At 41.9% G+C, this 16,938-nt stretch overlaps 1 protein-coding gene across 1 annotated transcript in view; it reads right to left on the bottom strand.

Moving 5' to 3' along the window:
• lrp1bb (low density lipoprotein receptor-related protein 1Bb) overlaps positions 1 to 16,938 on the bottom strand; it is a 283,944-nt gene that overhangs the window by 146,043 nt on the left and 120,963 nt on the right. Inside the window, 7 exon segments of the mRNA XM_030757634.1 lie at positions 3,513 to 3,693; positions 3,955 to 4,191; positions 6,222 to 6,365; positions 6,514 to 6,706; positions 8,215 to 8,437; positions 15,476 to 15,638; positions 16,600 to 16,857. Coding sequence (XP_030613494.1) covers positions 3,513 to 3,693; positions 3,955 to 4,191; positions 6,222 to 6,365; positions 6,514 to 6,706; positions 8,215 to 8,437; positions 15,476 to 15,638; positions 16,600 to 16,857 — 1,399 coding nt within the window.

Here is a 16,938-nt window from a genome sequence, read left to right as displayed (position 1 = left end):
ACCAACTGGTTTTTAATCTCACAAAAAAAAGAGTATTCCCAAATGAAGAATAAATACATTGTGAATGAGATTCGCCCATATGTTAAAACCAAATAATCAAACACACACGTTTGGACTTCAGTCATCATAGTTTAAGGAGCATTTCATGGTTATCAAGCTCGACTGCTCATGAAGGCAGATTGTCCATATTTTTCACCAAAGTTCAGTGTAACTTCTGTATGTTGGGAAAACAGTTCCCAGTGGACCAGTGGTATGTGAAACATGATTGGGTCAATAATTTGACACATCTTTTCTCTAGTAACCATGCCCAGGAGATTTTCTGTTAGAGGATTCCTGACTGAGCCACGTGGCCTCTTGTTTCTCATCAATGATAGAAGGCTTGGCAAAGGGATGATGAAACTGAATCAGAGATGGGGGCGAATGAAGACTCCCTCTGTCTCAAAGTCATCTTTACGACCTCATGAATTATTCACACCACACTGGCTCCCCACTCAACATGCAGACACACATATGGCTACATGCAGACAGACAAACACAGACATGAAATCAGATGGACAACATAGGATTTCCACTGTTGTAGTAGAAGACATTTAATACCTGATTAATACCTGACTAAAATGTAGACTGAATTATCCAGGTTCCACATTTTAATTTTAAAGAAGCAATGATTTCATCTCAAGTGATTTTTTTTTTTTTTACACAAAAACAGCAAAACATAACATTTGGAGCTTTCATTTCTATTTTATGATAATCTGTTTCTTTATACTGTTTGCTGAAAAATAAATAAATCTTGAAATCTTATACAGGGTATCAAAAATGTAAAGACAACAACACTGACAGGTGATAAATCAAAAAAGACAAAAATGAAGCATTCACTACTACAGTGGTCAAATTCTGTGTGTGTGCGTGTGTGTGTGTGTGTGTGTGTGTGTGTGTGGGGGCATGAGGGGTCACTGAATGGCTCAATGAATATAAAAATGATGTGTATCATATGCCATGGCCTTCACAGTTACCGTAACATCCAGCATTCACCACGATCATCAAAACATCAAATTAAGGATTTTTTTTTTTTTTAAGCTGCTGCTCCAGTTAATGTCTAGGCAGACTGAACCCTTACAAAGATCTGTAGGCACGCTTAATGCAAGCATTAAGGAGCTGAACAATTGTGACTAAAGTAACACATATTTGTGTGTGTGTGTGTGTCTATTTTTAAAAAATGCATTAGATGTCTAATGCAGCAGGTATGACTGCATTAAGTTGAAACTATTAGTGTTTATCATGTCAACACATACTAGAAGTGGCAAACCAAGCAAAAAATAAGGCACAGAGAACGCAAGAGATCAAGAGATCTGTTGGAGAATTGCTTCCATTTCACCTTAAGAGACTCTTCCAGGAGAGCAGATAGAGATCAAAGGCCTGTCGGGTTCAGGCTGAATGCTTCCTCAGAAGCCCCAAAACTAGCACTTCTAATCATTTGGGCTGTCAGTGGGAGGGTCGGTGTAAAAGTTATTAATCCCTATACAAAAAAAGTGACACGGTTATTTGCCACCCCCAACACCGCTGCTATAGCATATCTATTAGAGCTGAAATTCTGAATGTTATCCTGATTAGCCTTTAAGGTTTAAGGCTATGCTCTCATATCAAATCTTTAAACTTTTTGTTCTTTACACATAACACAAATATGATTTTTTTTTTTCAAATCCCTCAGATGAATGTCGATTTCCTTTGCTATCTGCACCACTGTGACATGTCCGTGACTTGTATAATAATGTTGGAATCACTTTCATTGTAGGAATGGATAAAAAGATAGAAAGACAGAAATAAAAGCAAAGGGCAGACTATTTAGGACTTGAAGATACCGGTAACTGTTTTCAACAAAAGGGAAAAAACTAAACTAAACTGCAAATAAGTAAGTTTTGGTTTTTGCTTTGGTGCAGGTCCCTATACCAGTGAAACAGCTGTGTATAGCAAAATGTTTGGAACAATCCCTTGAGGCTTGGAAACTAATCTCTGACTGCAATGGATTTGGGGAGTGTTAATACGATTTAAGCCTTAAAGTATTAATCCTTAAGAACCTTAAGACACTCAATGAATTTGGGTTTTGCAGCATCAACTCTATATGATAATTACCAATCAGCCAGTGAAGTCTAACTTATATGAATCTGCACAGAAATGCTTATAAGATTGTCTGTGAGAACTCCACAGAATAAGCTATTAAATGGTTTAATTGTGGCTAATGAGCTGGTTGGTGTAGTTCTTGGAACAAGATGAGTGAGTTGAAGGCTGTGAGAGGGGGTTTCAGAAAAACAGATGTTCTACCAGTTTAACCATGCTGGTAAAAATTATTTATATGTCATCACAATCACAGGAGACATGGTCTAAAACAAACAAGTTTGGGAATTAATACTAGTGCAAGCAAGCAAGCAGGCTCATTTGATAGCATTTCACACACACACACACACACACACACACACACACACACACACACACACACACACACACACATATATATATATGCTGCAAATTGTTTAGTAAGAGCAGCTACAACTCTCCTGTTTACAAATATCTCCAATAATCTCAGCACTGTCTGGAGCAAATGTACTGTAGCAGAGTATGCACCATAGCTGAGCCCACAGTGGTGTCTGCACAGTAAGTTTCTAATGAGTTTTTGAAATCATTGAACAATAACCCCATGATTTTCCTTTTTATACAATTCCAACATAAGCATTAATATGTATACTAATGTGTAGATAAAAGTGATATAAGTCAAAATATTGATTTTGAACTTTTCTCCTTCTAAAAAAAAAAATTATATCAGCATCAGACTCCAAAATCCATCAGCTGTGACATCTAAAAATAAATATAATTTAAATCTGGTTACCCATTTTCCCATATCACTTAATTTCCCTCATGGTTAATAAACGAGACCAACTGTGCTTAAAATCTGGCTACAAAAACACCTGAATAAATCCCGACATTGTTATTGAATGCAAAAACACGCAATCTTCCATAACTTAGGGACCTGCATGCAATATTATGTTGTTTAAGATGTACTGTAAACTCTCAATCACATCCTTTAAAACAGTCTTCCTAAATTAATCAAAAACAATATAGGTTTTTAATTTTACAAAATAGATCTAAAATCTGATGGTAATTTAAATTCTATGCAACACACCAGTGAGCCAAAGTGAGGCAACAAAAAGTGTAATAGCCAACATTTTTAACTTTGATTTTTTTTAAAGCCCATTTAGCAATGTGAGTGGCAAGATAATTGCTTCGCTCATAGTCTGTCAGGGCAGGAAAAAAAATGCATTTGGAAAAGACAGACATACTGGTCTCTGTTAGGCTTATAGCTTATATCTAACTGATGTTCACCCATACCTGCACCTGTACAGTAGCAACAAATGGTATAAACAATTTTGTTTAAAGGAGCTACATGGCATGTTTTTGCTTGTTTAAAAAAAAGAAAAGAAAAGAAAAGAATATATATACATATTTTACGTATTTCTGACCTGTTAAGTGGATCCACCACGATGGCCCGGGGATGAGACATATTTCCTTCCAACAGAGTCTTCCTGGTTTGGGAAGCTCTGTCCAGCCTGGCAACACTGATTGTCTTCCTGTACCCATCGTTGGTCCAATATAAGTTATTCCCAATCCAGTCCACTGAGATTCCTTCAACATTGTCAAGTTCTACAACAGAATCCAGATTAAACAAAATTAGCAAATATATATCATTCTAACTAGTTAGATGGGAGATGTGATCTTTACCTATATGTACAATTGTGATCATAAACCTGTCAGTATTTGTAAAATACACAACATCATATCTTTTAAATATGTTTTTTTGTGTTTTCAGTAGGTTAAATATGTACAAAATGGCTGTAACATTTCAATAATGTCAAAAAATGTGACTAACGGTAAGTAAAAAAAAAATAAAGCAAACAGACGTACCATCTTTCAGAATAGTCTCCCTGTTGCCTCCATCTATTTTTTGCCGCCCTATCAGGAAACTTGTGGTGTCAGCAAAGTAGATATGTCCCAGTTCTGCATGGTAGTCAATGGCTCGAGGGTTGACCAGGTCTTCAATTGGCACCATGTGCTCGTCACTGGACTTGATGTTCATATCCAGGCCTCGGATGACTCCAGGACGCCCCTTACCGTAGAACAGGAAGATATCGTTTTTGGGCTCTACAAAGTAAGAAAGGACAGGGCCCTTTTTTACTGTTATTGTCAATTAATTGGTCTAATTCATCAGTGCTGATCCTTGCATTAAACCCTCTTACTGGCCACACTGTTCTCATATGTTTGCCAGAGCCTGGACCATTCATTCACCCTAATGGAGCCAGTAATCAGTGCCAATGACTATACTCTCCCTCCTCAATCACACCCCTGCTACAGAGCTGCCTTTAGAATAAGACAAGAAAAATGCTTGAGCAAACAGACAATTGCAATACTTACCCTACACTGTTTCTGATCTAAAAAAAAAAAAAAAGCACACATCTGAGTAGAAAGGCAAACAGAAAGGCCTGGAAAGCTGAGGCAGCTCCTCCGCGGCCTGCCTGCCGCTCAGGGGACTTTATGTTCTCGAACCCTTTGGGATCCTCTGGAGACGCAAGAGTAGGAATGAAGGAGGGCTTCCATTGAAAAGAAGCAGACCTCTCCCCGCTCTTAGCCCCTACCCAAGAGACTATGATACTGGGGGTGAGGACCACACATGTCTCACTTCAATTTATCATTTCGTGAGGGAGAGACCAACTACCCAGGAGACAATTAAGCATTGCAAGAGACCCAGATATCAAACCCCTCTGTGACTACTGTATGAAAAAGGAGTACCATTTAACACTAAATCTCATTATGCTTAGGGAGATGGAAAGCACAAGCACAAAAGAGATAGTGTCATCAGAATATCTATGAGGGGGTGTATAAATCAAATGTGTCATGTAACGTCTTCCAATGCTTCGTTGCTTCGATCGAAATGTGGTGGGCCCTAAAATTGTGTCATCAATTTGATCCTCTGCTTTTATTGTCAACTACACAATGTCCAGCAATTGATCAGGCCCGCCAACAAATGCAGACAAACTTAGAACCTCATTATGGCAACAGTCAATCAGACTTGAAACAGGTCGATAGTAGAACATTACTTTCAAATGGTGTGTATTCACCATTTGTTGTAATCTTCATCACTGTCAGTCGAAGGTTGTGTATACGTGGTGTATCCCTTGGTTCTTATATGGTACATGAGCAGAAGATTCTTTGCAGGCATTGGTCGGGATTCTTTTTGATTAGAAACAGAAAAAAGACTCCAGAGAAACTCTTTAAAATCTTTTAGGCCTACGGCCTTTAACTTCGAGCCCAGTGGACAGGCAGTATGCTAAGTTAAGTTAATGATAAATAAAAGAAAACATTAATGTTCCCTCCCTCCATTTTCTTCAACTTATCCAATTCAGGGTCATGGTTGGGCTGGAGCCTATCCCAGGTGTCACAGGGTGAGAGGCAGGATGCACCCTGGATAGGTCACCAATCTATCACAGGACTAACACAGAAAGACAGACAATCCCTCACACTCACACCTATGGCCAATTATCCCATCCTGCATGTCTTTGCACTTGGGGATGAAGCTTTAGTACCAGGAGAAAATCCATGCAGACATTGGGAGAACATGCAAATTCTGCACAGAAAGTCCAGTGGATTCTAATCCATGACCTTCTTGCTGGGAGGCAACGATGGTAACCACCTCATCCCTGTGTCTCCCAGCTTTTCTAATATTAAACATGTGGACTGGAGGAGCCAGGAATTGATCCACCTTCGCCTCCGCTTTCTAATTGATAGGCGACCCACTCTACCACCTGAGCCACAGCCACCCAAACAGCCACCCCCACTATATAGAATGGTTGCAGAACTCTTGATCACAATTTCTGATTGATAGGAGTCTAATTTCTTTTACACTTAACACTAAACAATGGCCAACATAGAAACAAATAAAGGATGTCAGATCTTAGATACCATGACCACCACTAGATGCTGCTTATTTGTGACTTACATCCTTAAGCTTAACTTTTTTTATTGCAAAATATTTACATCTTCAAAAGAGAGTCACACTTCTTTAGAAAAACAGAAGCTCTAAAGATCCTGCTTTAGAACAGGATAGTGTTTTAAGTCCATGTACTAAAACAAACAATTACATATCTGTTCAGATCCACGGCAGAAAGTATACTAACTTTTACAGGACATCCCATCAAAGCCCAGGCTGTAGCCAGTACGACAACGGCAGGTTCTGGACTTGTAGCTGCCGCTCAAAAGGCAGATGTGGGAACATCCGCCTGGCTTTCCATATGAATCCATTTCACATGCATGACTTCTGACTGTGAACAAAATCAGAAGTTAAAAAAGAAAAAAAAAAAAAAAGTATTTTATTTACATTTTCCTCTGATATATTACAGACTATAACTTGCGAGGAAGAATTGTGAAAGATCCTTGCAAATATTCACGTGTGTGGAAAACGTCCTTTACCTTTTGGCTGAGTGAGTTTATGATAAACACGTAGTCCTTTAGAATTCCCCAGGCTGGCTAGTGTCCTGCTCTCTGCTGTGATGTTGAACCTGTGGATCTGTAGCAGCTCTACAGAGGAAATCCCTTTGGAAGGGTCAGAGTGGATAGCATAGAGGTAGTCCTCAAACACAGCTAATGAATAAATGTACGACACCTGAAAAACAAGAAAGACCCATAGTGCTGTTTTTTTGTTTGTTTGTTTTTACATCTTTCATGAAGCCAGAAATATGCAAAACAACAAGAGTAAGAAAAAGAAAAACAATAATAAAAACCAATTAATGAGGACTTGTGTTAAGCATGAGAGGGATGGCTGTGGGGCTGTCTGTAGATTTGGCAGCCCGTACAGAGTCAAAAGCCTGACTCCACTGGGAGAGTACTGGCCCTGATGCCGCAGCCTCCATGCTACATTTAGCAGGCTGACACCCACACATAGCGACATGGCTGGATGAGCTGTGTTCACAGGAAGTACACCTAAGCTCACTGGCCCACACTTTGACATCAGGGGCACCAAGAAACATGCGTCAGAATAAAAAAAAAATAAATAAAAAACAAACCACTCGAGCGTCTCTCCCCGTGGAATTTGACCTCAGCACTCTACTTTCACACAGGATTTTTTTTTTAAAGAAATCACACACACACATACCACTTGAAAAGGTTGCAGCTTACCTATACAGCACATGTAATGCACACTATTTAGTACTATTTGGATTGAAAAAAATTATAGAAAATACAAACAGGATCAACCTCATATACAGAAGAGGGTTTGCTCGAACATTGCATTAAAGCAGTGAACCACCCTTTTTATCCGCTTATCATTACAGTAAAGAAGAATGGAGGATATTTAGATGATAACATATTTTCTGAAATGAAAAATTTTACTCAATGGAAATCAAGCCAAATTTGGAAATGACTCACTGTCAGTTTAAAAACTTTTAAAAAATAAATACAATTTAAAAATGTATTTGAAATGAATGGATTTTGGAAAATTGTAATGCAACGAGTAAAACTGGTTATAATAGCAATTCTATCATCTGATGCAAGTGACTAGGACATTAAAGCCCGTGCAGTCTACAGAAAAGACAGAAAGGAGGAACATCGCATTTGTAATGCAAATGCAATGACATGAAGATACTGTCTAATGAGGGCACAAGCAAATGAATGAGGCAATATCATGCAAAGAACACCTGCATACAGAATAAGGTACTTGATATGTATGTTCTTCTTTCCTCATAAAGCGTGAGTATCTAGTCCAAGTTGGTTGAAAGGACCTTTTAATGAATAATCATAATTCGCGATGAAAGGCCTCAAAAGTGTACTACAGGAGAGAGACTACTGATATGCTCATTTGGAAGGCAGTGTGTGACTCAATTCCTTCAATTTAATAAACCATTTATTCCCCATACAAAAGACCTTTTCTACCAAAATGAAGAGTGGATTAAAACAACAAGCAGTGAATATACCACCTGTCTTGCAGTGATAAAGCACGGTGTCCTGAATCAGAACATTAACCAAGAAACACCCTATCATGTAACAATTTAAGTGGATCAGATTCAGAGGGTGACACTTCTCATGAGAAAAGCCTGACATTAGTCCACAATGGTGCCTTATAGTGTGGAACCCACGGAAGACAAAAATCTGTGCAAAGTGAAATGTGACACTCACTTTGCTCCCATGGATTATGGTGTGTCTGTTCCAGCCCTGGTAATCCACCACATCGATGTAATCCAGGTAGGCATCTGCCCAATACACCAGCTTCTTGACTACGTCCAGTGCCACAGCAGTGGGTTGTTCAATTTTGTAATCCACCAGCCGGGTCCGGTTGGTGCCGTCCATGTTACAGCGCTCAAGCTTGGCCACATTCCCATAGTCAGTGAAGAAGAGCATTCTGTGGGGGGGGTGTAAATCATTACATTACATTAAATTTTATTTATATGGCACCAAATCACAATACTCGTCTCAAGGTGATTATAAATCCTATAAAGGATAAAAATCATAGCCACAATATGAACAGAAAAGTCTCACAATATAATTTTAGTATTTGGTTGGTGTCAGGTTGCATTTATCTCTAACAAAATGCTGTTTTGCATATAACTATAAGCTACACTCTTAATGTAATCTGTTTATTCAAGCAATTTTCAGCAGTTATCCATCCAACCCCTTGAAAACTGACTGTCCACTCTCGCTGTTACTACTACAACTATGACTATCCAATTGTGGTTCCTTGGCTAACATTAGTGGTTCTGTTATGCTGAATTGGAGATTTCTTAAGAGTTGTTGATGCTCATCAGGCTGAAAAAGGTTATATTATATATTTCAGCCATTCACTGAATCCCTCAATCATATTGAGTTTTGCAAGAAAACAAACACTCTGTGCAAATCCCATCCATCCATCCATCCATCCATCCATCCATTTTCTTCCGCTTATCCGGGGCCGGGTCGCGGGGGCAGAAGCCTAAGCAGAGAAGCCCAAGCTTCCCTCTCCCCAGCCACCTCCTCCAGCTCATCCGGAGGGACCCCAAGGCGTTCCCAGGCCAGCCGAGATACATAATCTCTCCAGCGTGTCCTGGGTCTACCACGGGGCCTCTTCCCGGTGGGACATGCCCGGAACACCTCACCCAGGAGGCGGCCAGGAGGCATCCTAATCAGATGCCCGAGCCACCTCAACTGGCTCCTTTCGATGTGGAGGAGCAGCGGCTCTACTCTGAGCCCCTCCCGGATGGCCGCACTCCTTACCTTATCTCTAAGGGAGAGGCCAGCCACCCTTCGAAGGAAACTCATTTCTGCCGCTTGTATTCGCGATCTTATTCTTTCGGTCACTACCCAAAGCTCGTGACCATAGGTGAGGGTAGGAACGTAGATCGACCGGTAAATCGAGAGCTTCGCTTTTACGCTAAGCTCCCTCTTCACCACGACGGACCGGTGCAGCGTCCGCATCACTGCAGAAGCAGCCCCAATCCGCCTGTCGATCTCCCGTTCCCTTCGCCCATCACTCGTGAACAAGACCCCGAGATACTTAAACTCCTCCACTTGAGGCAAGAACTCGTTCCTGAGCCGGAGATGGCACTCCACCCTTTTCCGGCTGAGGACCATGGCCTCAGACTTAGAGGTGCTGATTCTCATGCCAGCCGCTTCACACTCGGCTGCGAACCGTTCCACTGCGAGCTGGAGGCCCCCCCCTGATGAAGCCAACAGAACCGCATCATCTGCAAAAAGCAGAGATGAGACTCTGAGGCCACCAAGGAAGAAGCCTTCCGCCACCTGGCTACGCCTAGAAATTCTGTCCATAAAAATTATGAACAGAATCGGTGACAAAGGGCAGCCCTGACGGAGTCCAACACCCACAGGAAACAAATCCGACTTATTACCGGCTATACGGACCAAGCTCTCACTGTGGTTGTACAAGGACTGAATGGCCCGCAACAATGGGCCAGACACCCCATACTCCCGCAGAACCTCCCAAAGAACACCCCGAGGAACACGGTCGAATGCCTTCTCCAAGTCCACAAAGCACATGTAGACTGGTTGGGCAAACTCCCACGCACACTCGAATATCCTTGAGAGGATAAAGAGCTGGTCCAGCGTTCCACGACCAGGACGAAAACCGCATTGTTCCTCCTGAATCCGAGGTTCGACTAACGGACGCACCCTCCTTTCCAGCACCCTGGCATAGACCTTACCGGGGAGGCTGAGGAGTGTGATCCCCCGAAAGTTGGAGCACACCCTCCGGTCTCCCTTCTTAAAGATGGGGACCACCACCCCGGTCTGCCAATCCAATGGCACTGCCCCAAATCTCCACGCGATGTTGCAGAGGCGAGTCAACCAAGACAGCCCTACAACATCCAGAGCCCTCAGGAACTCAGCGCGAATCCCATCCACCCCAGGGGCGCTGCCACCAAGGAGTTGTTTAACTACCTCAGTGACCTCACCCCCAGTGATGGTCAAGTCATCCCCGTCATCCCCAGACTCTGCTTCCACTACAGAAGGCGTGTCAGTGGGATTCAGAAGGTCCTCGAAGTATTCCTTCCACCGTCCGACTATAGCCTCAGTTGAAGTCAGCAGCACCCCCCCCGCACTATAAACAGTGTGAGTGAAGCACTGCTTTCCCCTCCTGAGTCGCCTGACGGTTTGCCAGAATCGCTTCGATGCCGTCCGAAAGTCTTTTTCCATAGCCTCACCGAACTCCTCCCACACCCGAGTTTTTGCTTTGGCCACTACCCGAGCTGCATTCCGCTTGGCCTGTCGATACCTGTCAGCTGCCTCCGGAGTCCCACAGGCTAACCAAGCCCGATAGGACTCTTTCTTCAGCTTGATGGCTCCCTTCACCTCCGGTGACCACCATCTGGTTCGGGGGTTACCACCACGACAGGCACCAACCACCTTGCAGCCACAGCTCTGAGCAGCAGCCTCAACAATGGAGGTGCGGAACATGGTCCATTCGGACTCAATGTCCTCAGCCTCCCTCAGAATGCTGTCGAAGTTCTGCCGGAGGTGGGAGTTGAAGATCTCCCGGACTGGGGCTTCTGCCAGGCGTTCCCAGCGCACCCTCACAATACGTTTAGGTGTGCCAGGTCTGTCCAGCATCTTCCCCCGCCACCTGATCCAACTCACCACCAGGTGGTGATCAGTTGACAGCTCAGCTCCTCTCTTCACCCGAGTGTCCAGAACATACGGCCGCAGATCTGATGATACGATTACAAAATCGATCATCGACCTGCGACCTAGGGTGTCCTGGTGCCATGTGCACTTATGGACATCCTTGTGTTCGAACACGGTGTTTGTTATGGACAAACTGTGGTTTGCACAGAAGTCCAATAACAAAACACCATTCGGGTTCAGATCGGGCAGGCCGTTCCTCCCAATCACGCCCCTCCAGGTCTCACTGTCATTGCCCACGTGAGCGTTGAAGTCTCCCAGCAAGACTATGGAGTCACCAGATGGAGCACTCTCCAGCACCCCACCCAGCAACTCCAAAAAGGGTGGGTACGCTGAACTGTCATTCGGCGCATAAGCGCAAACAACAGTCAGGACCCGTTCCCCAGCCCGAAGGCGCAGGGAAACTACCCTCTCGTCCACCGGTGAAAACTCCGACGTACAGGCAGCAAGCCGGGGGGATACAAGAATACCCACCCCAGCTCGCCGCCTCTCACCGAGGGCAACTCCAGACTGGAACAGAGTCCAGCCCTTCTCCAGGAGACTGGTTCCAGAGCCCAGGCCATGCGTTGAGGTGAGCCCAACTATGTCTAGCTGGTATCTCTCAACCTCACGCACTAGCTCAGGCTCCTTCCCCACCAGAGAGGTGACATTCCATGTCCCAACAGCCAGTTTCGATAGCCGTGCATAGCTGTGCAAATCCCATTCAAGCAAATAAAATTCAAAGAATAAAGATAATTTTTTGCAGTGTCCAAGTCAACGTCCTGAGCTTAATCCAACAGAAATGTTGTAGGATGACCCAAAGTCAAAAGTAAGAATATCACCAAACGCATTTACAGTAACAGAAATATTCACAAATCAACTTTCATGTAATAGCACAATTTTGAATGTTTCACTAAATAAAAATATAGGAAGAAATATAACAAATAAGCTAAAACTCATGAATATAGTATATGAGCACAGAATGAATTTTAATTACATGAAAAAAAAGATTTAGAGAAACAGCATCGTGATGCCTTTAAAGGCCTCGTAAAAATGACGTGTTAGACTGCTTCTCTGATAGAAGCCCATAACCTGGAGGCAAATGTAATAAAAGCAGCATTTTCCATTTCTTTTTTGGTAATTTTGGGGACATTTAGAAAGCATGCTGTAGCAGACCTCAGGGTATGTGAGTAGATACAAAATGACAATGTGTGATGCACTGAGAAGCCAACCCATTCAGTACATCAAACCCATGAGAAGGGCTTGAAAATCAATTTGAAAAGACACAGGGAGCCAGTGTAACTAATAGAAAACTGGTGTTATATGCAGTATAATTTGATTCTTACCATAGGTACTAAATTACGTCAACAGAAATAACTGAAATGTACTTTAACAAAAGTAACAATCTCGTGGACTATCTCTTAAAGTTTTAAAAATTGCTCAGGTATGCATATTCAGTAATTTATATGGAAGGCTTGCCCCGCTGCCTTGCTGGGACTCTGTGAGCCTGGATCTCTAACAGCTTCCAATGATAACCAGCTACAGCCAGAGAACGACGGGAAGCCGACTTAATCTGCACAAGTCAAACCAGAGGAGAGATGGGCTGCCCTTTGAACCCTCGACCAAGCTGCGCTGAAAAACTGCCAGCATCAGCAAGGAATCCAGCTCCCTAAACAGGTGCACTTCCACACGGCATATCAATGACTGCTTTCTAGGATTAGGATGGTGCTGATGCTGTATTTGTGAATTCTGCAACTACAATGAGATCCCTGTTGGATTCTGGAAATGAGCACCCATGATAAAATAAAAAGCACGGTGGCCAGCAAATAACGGCAGGTGTCTCCCACTTGGACAGAAGACTGTGTAGACAGTGTTACAAATGACAATCAACAAATAGTATACACTCAAAGGCTGCAGGACATACCTGGTTTCTTCCAGATGCTTTGTTAACTCTTTTCCTCTTGAAGTAGTGTAAAGTGAAGGCTTCGTTTAGAATAATACTCTCTAACACAATTTTGCACTATTTGACTATTTGGCAGCAGCTCAAAAGCTTTGAGATTGCTGTTTGTAAGATTGCCATCAAATTTTGTACAAACACTTGTTGTGCCCAGAAATAAATCCTATTGAGCTTTGACGGTCCCCCGACTTCCTGCAATGCCATCAGCATTTGTGATTTTAGGGATAATGTCTCGACAACAGCTGAATGGGTTGTGAAGAAGTTAGGTAGAAATATTCACATTCCCTACATGATAAATCAGGATAATAACCTTGGTGCTCTCTGAGTGCTTAGTCAATAGACAAAAACGGCATCTCTTTACTTTTTCTCTGACTCAGATACCTGCAAAACTTATTCCCATACGTTTTAAAAAATGACAATAATCATATTCTAGGTGACAATTACATTTTCCTCAAAACAAATTATTAGACTTAATTTCCATGGACAGGGCTGACTGTGTGGTACAATGGTAGAATAATTTTTTCTCTAATATCGTTAAAGATCCAAAAGAAACTTGCATGACAACAGTGAGTTTTCAAAAACAAAGTGCATTTTTTCCCATCATACACTAAACTAAAATGGGACTCATGGAAGAGGACGCTTCAATTTTCTAGTGCTGATAAAAATTTTAGCTGATAAACAAACCATACCATCTATCAAGCATGTCTTAGAAAAGCTTTTTAGAGAGAAGAAGAAAAGGCTGTCCATCAAGTTAAAATGTTTTGTCCAATAGTAAGATAGGCAGGGATACAGAGAGTCAAATAACAATAAAAATGGAGTGCCAAACCAGGGCATATTCTATAAACACTGTTCCTCATGCTGTGCTGCTATCTAACACCTCCCTGATTTCCTTTGTTTTCACTCCATTGCTCCAGGCTGACAGACCTCTCTCAGGCTGTACCTATTTCTCACCAATTAGAGTCAGAACTAAGGCTTGGAATACTTCTGTGTCTCAGAGTCAATCTATCCAGCAACCTGCAAAACTAGCTCCCTTGTGGGGCAGCAGACTCCAGACCACTATCCATCTATACCTACAGAATAAGGCAGATATGGGTGTGTGAGTCATGTGTGATTACAACAAAATCACTTAAAAGACAGTCTGACTTACAGTACATCACAGGGAGCCAGCTAAAACAGAAGCTCTGAAGGGCAGTGTATTCACTCCAAACCATGCTGCTTTCACATGGCTAACACACACTTAATGGGAACAAAGAGATGCAGCCAACCAAATAAAAATATCCCTGCCATTAAAAAGAAAAAAACAAAAAAGGCCACAAGCTAATTATTTTGATGAGACCCAGTGGTTTATAGTAGCAAACGGAGGCAGTGAATAAAGCACAAGCAGAAATCCACAAAGTGACAATGTAGTTCTGGTCGTACCCCCAAATTAATTATATGTTAAGGCTGAAGGTTCATAATGTCTAGGCCTTATGAGGTCTGTCATGACGGTTTAACATAATTGGTGTAGAGCAGCAGGATGCTGCTGAAGACTGGAGATGATCATTATTATGCCAAAGCACAAGTATAAATGACACATTTGAACTCCTTTATACCAGCAGAAAAATGATCTGCAAAATCTTCATCAGAAAAGGTGTATAATTAAAAATTAGCTTTGACTCTGACTTTGAGTCATCGCAATATAATAGAGCCTTACTGTTCTGCAGCGAACCCAAAATAATACTGGATTGCGAAAAGAGTCGCTGATAATTGGTTCACTGGCTGGTACAGCTGGGGCATGCAGTATATCTATTTTGTGTGTGTGTTTGTTCTGCACTGTGACACAGGAAACTCCCAAGAAATAATAAATTCTCCAACATTGTGATCACTGAGACTGTCAGCCACATGCTCTAAATGTTATGGTTTTCACTGAGAGCAGTGAGGGAATACGTTTTCTTCCACTGTTGCTCTGCTTTTTCTTTCTTTTTCTTTTTTTTTTGATCTTCAGAGACAAAAATCCTGTAATGGAAAGTCCTGTTGGGGCACATTCTTCCATGGGATGTAGAGCAAAATCAGTGAATACAAATGACTGTCTAGACAGTAGAAGATATATGTAGCATCACCAGTTATTCACCAAATTACACAGCTCAAAGAGAAAATGGCTGAGTTGAAGGACAGGAAATCATTTAAATCCCATTATTGTAACCCTCTTATATTCCTCCTCTCTTGTTCTGAGTAGTGAAATGCATTTTTTTTATTTCTTAGATTTTTTTTTTCCCTCTGCAAAATGATACATGGTGATAAATGAGACTCACATTGCTTTCAGTAAAGGTATATTCTTGCCAGCAGAATACTCACCCCATGAGAGGATCCAGAGCTATTCCTTTGGGATTTAGCAGGTCTAGTTGTAGAATAGTAACACACGTGTCCCCGCCACGGTCGCAGACAAAAATCTTGTCAGTGACACGGTCAACAAAATAAAAGTTTCCTGTCAGCCAGTCAATTGCCATCTGCTCCACATCTGCAGTGGGGGGAAAAAAACATGTTAGATTCTCGTGTGAAACAGATGAATACATACTATATAAATAAAAGAAAGTTTCCATGACAACCAAAGATACAGAAATAATGATGAAATAAAAACAACAGGGGGCCTTGGTTATCTCAACTTTTAGTTTTTAGTCACAGATCCAGGCTTCGGACTGATACAAGAGAACAGATGAGAGATGTTTTAATATTTTCAAACTAAAAGCAGAAGTTCTTTAATTGCATGTTTGTATATTATCAAAAATTATGTAGCTATGTTTATAAGAGCCCCCCACCTCCAACCCAACCCCCCATCCCCGTGAGGAGATCTGTCACAACTCTCTACTTAAAATTTCCACCCATGTCTAATTAACCTCCAGAAATACCGCTATACTAATTCTGCAATTGAACCACATTTGAGGTACAGTATTTCTGTTAAAATATCTGTCGCTGTGCCCAAGCTGAGAGCAAACCGAAAACAACAGCGGCGTTGTTTTTAAGATATTTTGAACACTTGCCTGACTGCCAGGACAAATGGTACTATCTTATGATGAGTGAAATGTGCTATAATTCATGAGAATCTTTACTAGACCAGGAAAAGGTAGCACTTTTGAAGTAGCAAAGTCAGTTTAGCTCCCAGGCTTGAATGGAAATTGCAGGATAAAGATGAATTCTGAAACTGCTGAGGCTAACCTCTCTTAAGCCACACTGATAATGAGGAGATAGAGAGAGAGCTTGCAGGGAAGAGTGTGGAAAAAGAGAGCAAAAGAAAAAGAGAGAAGGCAAAGAAGCATGAGCCTGTGTCTGTGAGCAAGAGAGAGCACTGGGTGATGTTTACCACAGGCAAAAATACCTTTTATTCATGTAGTTCAGCGTTCACCATTTGAGAAAGTTATTTATCAGAAAAACGAACAAAAGGCTGTGTTTCAGAAGAAAAGTATGAACTGATATAAACATACGCTGCAAACTTTGATGCGTTTTTATTTCCTGGTCCCGTGTGAATCCACGCAGATTCCTTGTTACAGCACAGCGGAGTTGCCCAAAGGACTCTGAAGACAGAACCCAGCATACACTTTCCTGGTTGTGCTGGAAATCCAGTGCCAGTGTTCCATTTATTCTCAAGGACCTGAGGGGTTGAAGGCCTGTTCCATTTAGATGGGTGATGACAATGCGATCTGAACCACCAATGAGAAGTGCTGGGCGGCTATCACCAGGATCTATAGCGGAAGGAAAAATATTGATGGTATTTGATGGTAGGTTGTTTCTTTGATGAGAATTACTGGTATGAGTAATCTGAG

Source organism: Archocentrus centrarchus, chromosome 21 (assembly GCF_007364275.1).
Source record: "Archocentrus centrarchus isolate MPI-CPG fArcCen1 chromosome 21, fArcCen1, whole genome shotgun sequence".
Lineage (NCBI taxonomy): Eukaryota > Metazoa > Chordata > Actinopteri > Cichliformes > Cichlidae > Archocentrus > Archocentrus centrarchus.
The sequence above is the reverse complement of the archived record's forward strand: the minus strand, read 5'-3'. Positions and strand labels throughout refer to the sequence as shown.